Source organism: Falco naumanni, chromosome 7 (genome assembly GCF_017639655.2).
Source record: "Falco naumanni isolate bFalNau1 chromosome 7, bFalNau1.pat, whole genome shotgun sequence".
NCBI classification, from domain to species: Eukaryota; Metazoa; Chordata; class Aves; order Falconiformes; family Falconidae; genus Falco; species Falco naumanni.
In genome coordinates this window covers 9,493,142-9,505,166 of record NC_054060.1, presented here as the reverse complement: position 1 = coordinate 9,505,166, position 12,025 = coordinate 9,493,142, and the positions used below count along the sequence as shown (strand labels likewise).

Sequence of the window (12,025 nt, the reverse complement as noted above, 5' to 3'; positions counted from 1 at the left end):
AGCTCTGTCCCTTTGGCACAAGCTGTTCGGTGGATGAATGCCTTCTCGGATTTGTGCCATCTTGGACACGGAGCTCAGGCTGCATCGTGTCAGCTCTGGGGTCTGTCAGGCTGTCTGAATAAGGATTGTTTTAAAATTGCGTCACTGCAGCATCTTTTGCCTGGCAGTAGAAAGGTATAGACAAGTCCTGTGCGGCTCAATGTAAGTTGTCAGATTGTTGACCATTTCTATTTATTTTAGTTTTTTTTTTTTCTTTTCATTTTTGACAATGTCTGTAGAGCTTCAAGAGTAGACTGTTACGCTGTTGAATGAGTGTGTCATAGCGCCCGACTGGAAGGAGTCTTGGAATCTTCACATGATCTTAAGTTGTCTGGATAAAAGTTTGCATCTCCTCCAAAACAGACAAAACTTAAATTACTACTATTTCCAAGTCTGGTAACTGATTCAAAAGAAAATCAGAGACAAAAGTAAATCAACAACAATTCCTGGTTTTATATTTGTTTGGTTTTTTTTTTTTTTTTTTTTTTCCCTTGGAGGGTTTCTATCCACTGGTGAGCCGAGATAGCTCTGCTTGGCTAGTGGGATGTCGTAGGGGAGGATCGGATGACACTGTGGCTTTCAGCCAAGTTATTTGGCAACTTCCAAGAAATGTTTAGTGTCTCATGTATTGGAAAAAAGAAGAGTGGGAAAAAGTCCCCAAAGAAGAAAAATCCAGTGTTTCTAATGTAGGAAATTCTCTGTCAAAAATAGGTACCAAAAATATACAAAGTTTTATGAACACAATTCAAAAAGACTCCAGCCGAACAAATTAAAGTCAAATTCATCCAGTAGCAAACAGCTGACATTTTCCATTTGAGTTAGATTCAGCATGTGGAAACCTTCCATATGGATCTTATTTGTACGGGTGGATTACGATGAAAATTGCATTAATTTTCTCCACAGTAAAGGTCAGTAATTGAAACATGAACCAAGAGTCTATTGTGTAAGATGCTATATCCCCATACTTAGGAAAGGTCATGTGAGACAATATCATCTCATTGTTTTCTTCCTTGGAAGTACAAATAATTTCATTAGTTTTTCTTTTTCTCTTCAATACAACAATTGCAATATAATATTTCAACATCTCCCATTATGATTGCTGAAGAGAAATGATGGTTGAGACTTGAAAATACCCTGTGATACATATGGTATGGTCAGACTAGCAAGGAACACCCACCTTCTCCACAAAATCACGGGCAAAACTGTGTCCTAAAACCCCCACAAGGTGTGTGTTTCTATAGGTGTGGACTCCCTTAAATTTCTGTTTGTTCTTCTTTTGACTCTTTGTGGCTTTTCTCTTAGTGCTTCCCAATGAGTCTATACACAGACCATGAATACATGTTAGTGATGGAGAAACCTGAGGGACAGATTCTGCTACTTGCCTGAGCTATGCTCAGTGCAGAGCTGGAGGATGGGACGCTTCTAAGCACACGTAATTGTCTGGTCTTGCAACCGTCTTGACTAGAATGTAACACAAGTTTCCAGGTATCGCTTCTGTAAGTTTTCTCCAAGCTTCTTATTAACCTAATCAACTTCTGGTTAAGACAAAGTACAGGGGTTGTCTTGGTTGTGCTTTGCTCTTTGCTTGGGAGCCTCCCGTGTATGAGAAACTGGAAGATAAATGCTCTGCTGTTTTTTCTTATTTACACTGCATCGTTGTTTAGGACTGCTCTTACCCATAAGCATCCCTTATTGCTTATGGTACGATTGGTACAATCCTTGTCTCGACATCATGACCCGTAGGTTTAGGAGTGATGGTAGAGAGGAGCCGAGAGGAGGGACTCACAGAGGACTTTTAAATATCCTCGGGACTGTGGTATGGCTCTCCTCACATTAAACCCTAACAGCCCTATGGCAGTCTAAAGCTCTCCCTCTTGCCCCTGGCGGTGGGTAAGGCAACCCTGTAACTTCTCTGAGTCTCTGGGAGATGTGTTGAATAGCGCTAGGCAGGTCACTGGACTGAGCACATTAACATCAGAGGTCTTGTCCATTAAATTGCAACTATTTAAAAAGTATTTAGAATTGGCCAGATGTATGAATGGGTCTGTCTTTTTCCTGTACCCCAAATTGCTAAAGATCATTGCCTACATTATAGGTGATGATCCAGTAGTTTAAGTTTAATCACATATGATTGTTCTTAGGTCTCATGTATTTCCAGGCGAAAGCACTTATTTGAGCAAAGTTGTTTTCTTTCTCCTTCCTCTTTTTAAATCAAAGATGACTGATGACTTTTATCTCCATTCAGGCTTCTTTCTTTTTGCTTCTCATGCACATGTTCCTCACCTGGATGGTGTTTTATTCTGTTGTGACTACCAGTATTGCTCTAAAACTTGTAGCAATACCACCAGATGTTGCGTTACTTTACATGTCTATGAAAATTACAGAAAATGCCTCTTAAACCCCCAGCATTTTGCAACAGTTATGACCTAAGCCTCTCCATATAAAATTTTTCTTGGATTGGGCTTAGGGGACTTTTGCTGGTCCTCTGTGCACAGATGAAATTCGTCTAATGTAAGTGAAGAAAGTGTAAGTCTTACTGAACAAGGCGTGAAGCGGTCATCTTCTGTCTTTTAGCCAGTGTTCCCCCAGCCTTAGCTGTAGGCTGATGTGCCATTGCTTTTAAAATGTGTCCCTTGTAAGGCCGATGGCGCTCTCCTTCACATGAATCTGGTGTGATTCTATTGGCTCTGGTGGAATTATTCCAGATTTCACACCTTTTTAACTGAGAGCATAAATTGACCTGTATGTGTTGCATTTCCTCTATTTGGTAATTATTTCAAGTACACTCAGTTTTGCTAAATTTCCGCAGCCAGGCAGGCACGTTTGCAGCATGGTGTTAATAAACAAAAAGATCCTGTGATGCACAGTTTCAGGACTGCACGAGGCAATTGCTCAGAGTTTGGCAGCCGTTCTCTCCGGGTACCCATCCTCCTGGAAGTGCGGAGAAGCTCTCCTTGACATGCAGCAGACACTGCAGCACAGGACAAGGCAGTGACTCAGCAAGGCAGATTGCTGGGTTTGTTTCAGCTGCCTTTGGCTCCCACCAAAGGCGGGATCCAGTTCAAGGTTGCTGTGGTGACTATTTTCAAAGCTCTGCCTGGAATTCATTTTAGCTACCAAGAGACTGTCTGTCACTCCATGGCTACCACCTCCCACAAGAGCTTCGTTCTGCTGTTAGACTGAAGCTGTTTAGTGAAGTGTTCCCTGCAAACAATAAAGGCGAGTGGTCTGCTGTTTATACCCAATAAAATCTTTTTTGGTTTCAGAAGTTCTTCATCTATGAGCGTTTTGGCCTTAAGATGTTGCTTGGCACAGGTTTTGCTGGACACCGGTAAGGTCAGAGTTTGGTGGTCTAGCACAAAGCAAGTTGCAAGTTAAATCCAAGTTTGGTGAAGTCTGCTTTTCTCTAAATAACTACGGCATGTCTTTTTTTTTAAAAAAAAAAACAAAAACAAAAACAAAACACAAAACCAAAAACAAAACCACAACAAAACCCCACCAGAATAATAGTGGAGCAAAAAGGCACACATGCCTGAGCTTTTTTTCCTTCCTTTCCCCTTTCCATCAATCTTGTTTTTGCTAGTACACTGGGGAATTTATATCTGGTACATGGGAGAAATCCTGGTAAAACATTACCTTATGCCCTGCTTGCAGCAGTGGTGGCATAATGAGATAGCCACTGTAAAAAGCTAATCCTGGAAGTTAGGCCAGCCCAGGGCTAGGCAGACTAACTCTGAATTCCTGAAGATTTTCCAGTTTTTAATTCCTGACTTAGTTGCCTATATCCTGTTTTCTTCCTTCTTTTGCATTAATGCCTATTTATTTTTTCTCCTCCCCTTTTCCTCATCCTTTCCCCCAAGTGTTCCTCAGCTTTATATATTGAGTTTCCCTTGGCATGCCAAAAATCTGCTGATGAATACCACTTGTTAGAAAGTTGCATGCAAGATTTCTTTTTCTGTGAGTGTTTTATATGAAATCCAAGTGACCAAGTATTTAGTACTTGCTCGTGGCTTTGAGCCTGTTTCCAGTTGTGTGCCTATGATGTTTGCGGTATACATCAGAAATACACTAAGAGAACAACAGAAAAATTGTCTGTGTTTGGAGTGTTGCTTACTGCTTTGGATGTATCCAGATGAAAAATATTGGAAGGGTAGATTTAAAAAATACGGAACAGCTTTTTGTAAAGATGAAAGCTATTAATCATTGAAACGGATCATCACAAGAAGTTAGATGATCTCCACCATCCAAGTTTTCAATTTGCTAACCGATGCTTTGCTAGAGCAGAAGCAGCAACTAAAGTTATTTGGTCTTTGTTGCAGAGCAGACGATTGATAATCTTTGCCTTCAGTCTCTTCCTCCGTAGCTCTTTTTCCCTTGCAAGCCCAGCTCTGACAACCGTAGCTCACCCGTTGGGAATTGCCATGTTAATGCTGGAGACATTGTCTCCTGGCCTGCCCCGTATTTCACACACTTTTGAAGTCTTTGGCGTTGGAAGTACCTCAGTTTTGTGGTTGTGTGACAGTTTGTTTTGCAACTGTCCCTGAAAGTCTGGGAGCAGCATAACATCATAGGGAAGGGAAGGAAGATCACAGAGCCATAGTAACCCTTCGAGTGCATTTACATGTCCTGTTACATATTTCAGAAATTTAAAAATCTAGAAGCACCTTTCATTCAGCATGGCAGGCATTTGGTGTCTTCATTTACAATTTTAAGCTGATGTGCATTAGATGGACACAAAAGGTAATTGCTAAATTTGCTGTTGTTTTTTGGTTTTGGTTCCCACCCACCCCCCTTCCCCTGACATGCTTAATCTTTTGTAAGATCCCTTTTGTGGTTTTGTTCAGGCAATTAATGTAGAAATGAAGGTTTCTTAAATCAGGAAAGGAAGATTTAAAGTAACACACTGATTATATAATTAATTCTCAGTTGTAAATTCATTTTGATGGAGTTAAATCTTTCCCAGAGGCTCAAGACTAGTTTTAGTCCACCCACAGTGCTGTAATCAGCTAAGAAATAAAGAAGGAAAAGGCCTTGAAGGAATGGAAGTTTCACGACTGGTTTTAGGGAAAAAAATGCCAGAAACAAGCAGGATATTTTATTTTTAATTCAAGCAAAAGCTTCTGAGATGTGATTTTGAACCATGGGTATCCAAATCATGTTTTCAAGCAGCATAATATATGGAACCCAAAAGAAATCGGAAAGGATTGGTACCTGAGGAGGATGTAGAAAAATTATCTGGCTGGTGGGAGCTTGCACAGATGGGAACGTGTGTTTAGTGGAAGATGTATTTAGGATTATTTTTTTCATCTTCCACAAATACGGCAACATTCAAATACAGCTTTCTGTATGACAGTTGCCCCATTACTAATAAATATGAACCAGTGACTGTCATCTCAATGGACTATGAACTCTCTTACTGCTTCCAGTAGTGTTTTGTGAGGTGCTGACTTCAGGAAGTGTAAACAATATTCCAAAAAAACCTAAATAATTTGGAAAATCCTGTTTGTTGTATTTCATTTTTCTGCCTCTCTCTTGCTTAACCAGTAAGCTAATCATCCCGTACATGTGTTTTGACTGCAGGTTTCCAGAACAAAATGATAATAACAAAGAAAAGACATTGACAGATTTTCAGGATTTTCAAATGATTCTGCGCACATATTGCAGTGTGTACTGCAAGGGTGGTTGTTAGCCTATTTGTCTCTCTAATAACTGATTGCATTTACAGGGCTTTCTAATCCCAGTCTGCTTTGCCTTATCCTTGGTTGGGCATATATTGTATGATAAATTGAAAATGCCATTGTCTAGGGGTGATTTTAGCATGCACGCTAGGTAGGAATATGCATGCAATTGTCATTATGTCCTAGGGACTGGTAGTTTCTGTTTTGTTTTCTTAGTCTGCTTGGTGGCTGCAGCAGAAGTTATGTTGTACTGGTTAAACTGCATTATCACCACATTTCTAAGCTCAATTGGAGATGTGTAAATGAAGTCAGCATGATGCAGATAGAGCTGACAGATGATGTTCCTTGCAGCTCTGGGCAGCAAGAGTAGGCTTGCCCTGGAATATCACTTTATCTAAAGTGGTTTCTTTACCCCTCTGTCTGAATTTGGACAGAATTAAATTCCCACTGGCTGGTTCTCCATTTACTGCTCCCCGACTTCTGCTTCCAAATTCGGTGCAAAAAAGCCAACTATGGCTAAGGGACCGTTCTACCGTTCTAGTGAGTGAATAGTTAAATATAATCTTAATGTGTCATTTACATTTAAGCCTAACGAGGTTATAACTGGAGTTGTGTGAAAATGACTTTTTGGTGCTATTTTCACATAAACTGACTATTTATTTATTTATTTTGTTCCGGGGTTATTTCACACCCCAAGGGTTTAATTTTTGTTGGTTGTTTTATTAATGTAAAAATACTCATTTTCACACCCAAATGTGTGATTATTTAAAATGCTGCTTCTATTCATTGTGCACTCACTTGCAACCTAAAGGCAAATATTCAAATGTCTGGAGCTTGATAACTCCGTGGTGGTTTTGGCTGGCTTTTTAAACTCAGCAGTTATGGGGAAGACAAACGGGCAGTAAGTAGCTCCAAGGGTTGCAAGGGCTGTACCATCATGCCTGCCTCTCAGCATCCAAGGAGGATGCATATGTTACTCCAGCATACAACCACGTAGTGCGGTGCTCTTGTCTCAGATGCACGCTAGCCCTCTCGCCGCGCAGTAGTGCCAAAAGGCTGTAGCCATGAGCCTTCACCTCTCTGGCCCACTGCAACTTTAAGCAGCCTCTGACCCTCTCTCCGGCGAGAAATAACGTGGGTTCACAACACAGAAGCAGAATTGCAGCCGTGTTGCTCCAAGTGTCTGGCCCGTGCTGACTCCTGCCCAGCCTTTCCCCTGCCCTGGCCGGTAGCGACCATGGAGAGGATGGATGCAATGTGTGTTTTACCAGCATCTTTCCTCTCTGGGCACTGACTGGTTAAAACACAACTTTAAATGTATTTTTTTCTAAATTGGGCTGATTTTGAAGTGTCTAAATGTGATGTAAAATCAGTGTCCAGGGCTCTGCATTTTGTAATAAGTGAATGTTTTGCTGATTTCTTGCTAGAATATCTGCAACCGCACCAATTTGCATGGCTGTATGTGTGTTAGATTGCTGGCAAAGAAATGCTGAATGCTGATAATTGTATACTGATTTCCAAGGCTGATTTAAGTAATTTTGATTTTTAATTCATTCTGTGCTTCCTTTTTATTTCTGCACATGTGTAGTAATGTCCTGTAATGTTGTTGCCTAAAATAAGCAGTAAGAAATGAAGTTGTGAAATGGCTGCTGTAAAAGGAAAATGACATTTTTTCCTTTGATTCTTTTTTTTTTTTTTTTCAGTAAAAGAATAGGTCTCTGTATACAGATTGTTCAAAAAAATATTGCATTCACTATCTTGCTGCTAATTTATATACAGAAAACAGCGTGGCTGTCGGGAGCCTACAAAGCTCAGAAAAGTGATATTCAGAAGTTCTGCACAAGAATATTCTTGTTCTTGAGAAGCACTGAGCACCCAGCACTCCCTGCAGGTCAGCTCAGGGGTGCTCAGCACCTCTTCTGCTTGGGCATGCAACTGGGCTTTTCAGTGAAAGCCTGGTTTGAGATCCTGCAGTCGATTTGTGTTAGAAGATGAAGAAACCTCTGCCCATGTGCTAAGGAAAAGGAAGAAAATACCTATATTCTCCTCCTTTTCCTTAGTATATGGGCAGAGGTTCTATATATCTTCATGTTAATTGTATGTGATAAACCAGAGTGCGTGTTCTCTCCTTCCTTCGGTGGTATACGGAGTTCACAGATGCATCAGCAATACTGGGACTCATTTCTTTCATATATCTGTGAACATGTTAGCAAATACTGAATGTATAAAAAGTTCTGGTTTTCTTTTGTTGTTGTTAGGAATCGGAGAAAAAGGGGTTAATTGAGAGAATCCACATGGTCCAGGAGATCATCATAGCTGTTCAAAGCATCCTAGAAGAAATAGCATCATTTGGAGAGAGAATTAAAAAGTAAGTGAAAATTTTTCTTTGCTTAGCCATGATTTGCAGTGAAGCAGAGCCAGGAGGATTAAGGTGGTGGGAATGTCTTGCTCCAAAACTGACTGCAAGGTGCAACAGGAGAACTTGGCCAGTCCCACCATTGCTGCATCTCCTGGAGTCTTTTATTCCAAAAAACCTTTCCGAAGCACAGGGAAAAGGAGAAGCCATGTGCTCTGCTGATGTAGCTCTCACATTTGCCTGGATTTCTGGTCTTGTCTGTTTGTGACAGCGCAGGGAGTCATGATGCCACACAAGGGAAAATAATTGCTTGAAGATGTGGGTGCAGAAGCATCAGGCATTTCTTTTTATTTCTTTCATAGAAAGTAGGTAGGAATTGATGGCTGGTGTTGCCTTTCCCACGCCCTCCCCATCCTGGCCTGGTTGCAGGGGTTACCAGTCACTTATTTCCCTGCCCAATGCATTGATGTTCTTCCCTACCATTCTGAGCTGTCTGTTTCCTGCTGGTGCCACCAGGAAGCCCGAAGGGGTTTTTCTGGGTCTTCTTGCAAGGCGGAGGCACACAGGGTATTCCTGACCTTACAAAGGAGGGAGGTGAAGAGCCTAAAAAAAAAATACCCCCCACACAAACACATACGAACTTTTATAACTCAATCTTTATTGGAGCTTAATTGACTCACATTGTTTTCTGTTTTGAACACAAAGTGATGATTTGTGATGGAGCCACACTTTAATGAGGAGCTGGGTTCAAGCTAAAAATACAGCAAACGCATGTGCTGTGGTTCCACGCCGGACACCCCAGCTGGGGTGGAAGTGGCCCAGAGATGTATTCCAGTCTATGAACAGGGCACTGTTCTGCCCAGCTGCATGGCAGGAAGACTCAGAGCGCTTAAACACTATTAATTCTTGTATTCATTTTGGTAACAATGGTCTTAAAGAACACATTGGGTATTAATGTGGATGCCCGATGTAATTTCAGAAGAATTCCGTTGTAACTCAACAGTAATGTACCATTAAAAAATTGCTACCAAAGTTTTTTTGTAAGTGACAGACTGAATTGTGCTACAGTTTCCGTCTGTCACTCTAGTTACACAATCGTAGGGAGTTTTAATAGTTTTAACTGAATTGAGCTGTTTTGCTTTTTTTTTTTTTTTTTTTTTTTTACTTTGACTTAAGCTACATTGATTGATAACGACGGGTCCTCTCCCACCTATCTTTACTTAATATTTAATACATCTATTGAAGCTTAAAAGTAATTCTTGTAGCGTCCTATTAATTTTATCTGTCAAGGGAAGTTAGTCTTATTTTATAGCCTGCTAAGCGGTCCACGTTCGTTCTCTCTTCTTCCTACTCCCCGTCATCGTGATGTGATGAAGTTAGCAGGCAGATTGTATGAAAAAAGAGATGCCCAGATCCCTAAATCCCCCTATAGACCGAGTGGCATTCGTGTAGGCCAGGTATCTCAATGTTTGGTGTGTGCTGTAGAGATGTGTCTTACGAGGGCACAGAGGACAGAGTAACTTCAAAGGTGTTAGCAATAGCTACTCACCTTAAGCCCATTATGGGCTTACAGATGAGGGGTCTGAGTGGAAGAAAGTCCTGTTTTGTACTACAATGCTGCGAAAGTCTGAAAGACTGCAGTAACTGAGCCTCTTGAGAGTGCTCCACTTGGGAAAAATCTGATGCAGGTTGGCGGTGTGCAGAAGCTTGGACTGCTGCTGGCATACTACAGCTTACCCAAGACAGCCTCCTATATACACTGTGCTAAGGAACTGCTGAAAATGTAAGGAAATAGAAGCAAGTCTGTGTGTGTATGGAGAGATTCCTATAGAATGTTATCCCCTGATATTATACAGAGAAGGGACTCTAAATGCTCTTTTAAGGGTTAACATCCATCATGGCTAATCCATTCCAAGTTGCTGGTGGGGCAGAGTCTGGCTACCTGCCACATTTGAGTCGTGCACTGACACGCATCCCATGTCATCTCTGCTGTGGCCCAGTGGAGCCAGCTCAGATGGTTCACACCTGCAGCATGGCCTTGCCTCCAGATCAGATAATCTGTCCATGAATAATGGAGAGCTGACTGGTGAGCAGAGATGTGTAACAAGTGCAACATGTATAAGAAGAAACAAAAACAACTCGCCACATGCCTAACAGCTCCACTGAGCTCCCCAGAGACTATATCTTCTCTTTCCTTATCATGATATCTGCCTTTCAGGTATCTCCCTTAATCCTTTATAGCATCCAGATGCAGGAATCTGCTTATCCACCTTCCAAAGGGTCTGCAATTTACAGCGTATCTGAATGCACTGAGCAACGCAAAGAGGTCATTAAATTATTATTGGTAGCAGAGTACAAGCAGTGTCCAAGAGCAGAAATGTTGAAAAGGATTTTTTTTTTATATATTTTTTTTCTTTACAGCACATTCAACTGGACAGTGCCTTTCCTCTCTGTCCTGGCCTGCTTAGTCCTGGCAGCAGCAACAGTTATTTTGTATTTTATACCACTGAGGTACATTGTTTTAATCTGGGGTAAGTACTCCACCATGTCTCATTTGCATGTGATGAATACAATGTATATCAGCAGGATTAAATCAAACAAGCATAAAACGACCTCTTTACACAGACAACCAAGTGTTGTTGCTTCGAGGTGAATAAATATGCGATGAACTTCTTAAAATTACCATTCCCCCCTCCCCCCCCGGGTGATTTGATGATTTGCTTTTCTTAAAGTTCTTTGTAAGTTTCCAACAGCACCACAAGAAGAGAATTAGCCTAGATAAGCTACTTTCAATGTTATTATTCTGCAGGAGAGTAATTAGCTTCCTGGTGCTGGAGCCCCCCCCATTTGTGAAGCGGTAGGGAGTGGACAAGATGTGTTTGCAGAGCTGGACCACAGAGGTCTGGACCTGGCACCCTTTTGGGTCTTAACACCCCCGCAATCAGGAAAGGCAGCGTGCCCAGCACCCTGTTCCAACGGGAAGCATGGAGCATCTCTTTTTGCCACGGCTTGGAAAATGCTTGTGTGAAGGGGCATCAAGAAGTAAAAGAGGAGCTTTTAGAAGTGAAAACTTCCCTGGTGGTGTTATGAAGAGAGAGTAAGATGGGCTTTCACAAAAAGAGATGGCATTCCAGCTGCTGAAGATTTTCTTCATCTCAGAATAGCCTTCTGTCTTATTTAGGGTAATAACTTCTATCTCAACCTGGGGGTAAAACGACTGGGAGCACAGTGCAGGTGATCCTCACCGAGCTGCTGAAGCTCAGCCCTGGTGTGGCTCTGGGCTGCAGGGACCCCCTGTCACCTTTCCAGGGCTGAGCCATCCGCTGCTGTCTTGGCTCTCCTGGATGCAGAAAAGGCAGGGAATGGGAAGGCAGCAGTACGAACAGCCACTCTTGGGCAAAAAAATAAATGAAATAAAGGATTAAATCAAACAAAAGAAAGGGCAAAAGCGAAGGAGAGAAATTGCTAGGAGTAAAAAGTTCAGAAACAAAATATTGCTGTTCCTGTGTGGAAGACATGGTGAGTACATGAAAACTATACATCCATTCAACATCATCTAGACTGACAGGGCCTTCAAATATGATACATGTTAAACAACTACCCTGTGGCAAGGCCTCAAAAGACCTTATGGTATTTTCTGTTTTTTAAAAATCAGGTACACAGAAAATTGTGTTGGCATTTTGCTATAAGTTTGTAGCTTAAAAGCTGAATCTGAGATGTGAAGCAGGTACATTTCAGAGAGAGGAGAAGGCTGGAACGGCCATCGCATTTGAAATCACTTTCAGGGAAACTGCTATGAGGTTTGGACAGGTGCAAGATGGAAATTCAGTGCTGTGTTATGATCCTCAGAGGCAACCAACATTTTGAGTTTTTTGCTGTTCTTTAAAATGCATTAGCTGATTTTCTTCGCTTAATGATCCTTTGCTCTTCCACCACTCCTTTACACAGCCAC

At 41.5% G+C, this 12,025-nt stretch overlaps 1 protein-coding gene across 3 annotated transcripts in view; it reads left to right on the top strand.

Moving 5' to 3' along the window:
* Positions 1-12,025, top strand: part of MCTP2 (multiple C2 and transmembrane domain containing 2) — a 109,838-nt gene that overhangs the window by 91,756 nt on the left and 6,057 nt on the right. For all 3 annotated transcript variants that reach the window (XM_040602078.1, XM_040602077.1, XM_040602079.1), the window contains 2 exons: positions 7,976-8,085; positions 10,495-10,604. In XM_040602078.1, the coding sequence (XP_040458012.1) occupies positions 7,976-8,085; positions 10,495-10,604 (220 nt within the window). The remainder of the gene's footprint in view (positions 1-7,975; positions 8,086-10,494; positions 10,605-12,025) is intronic.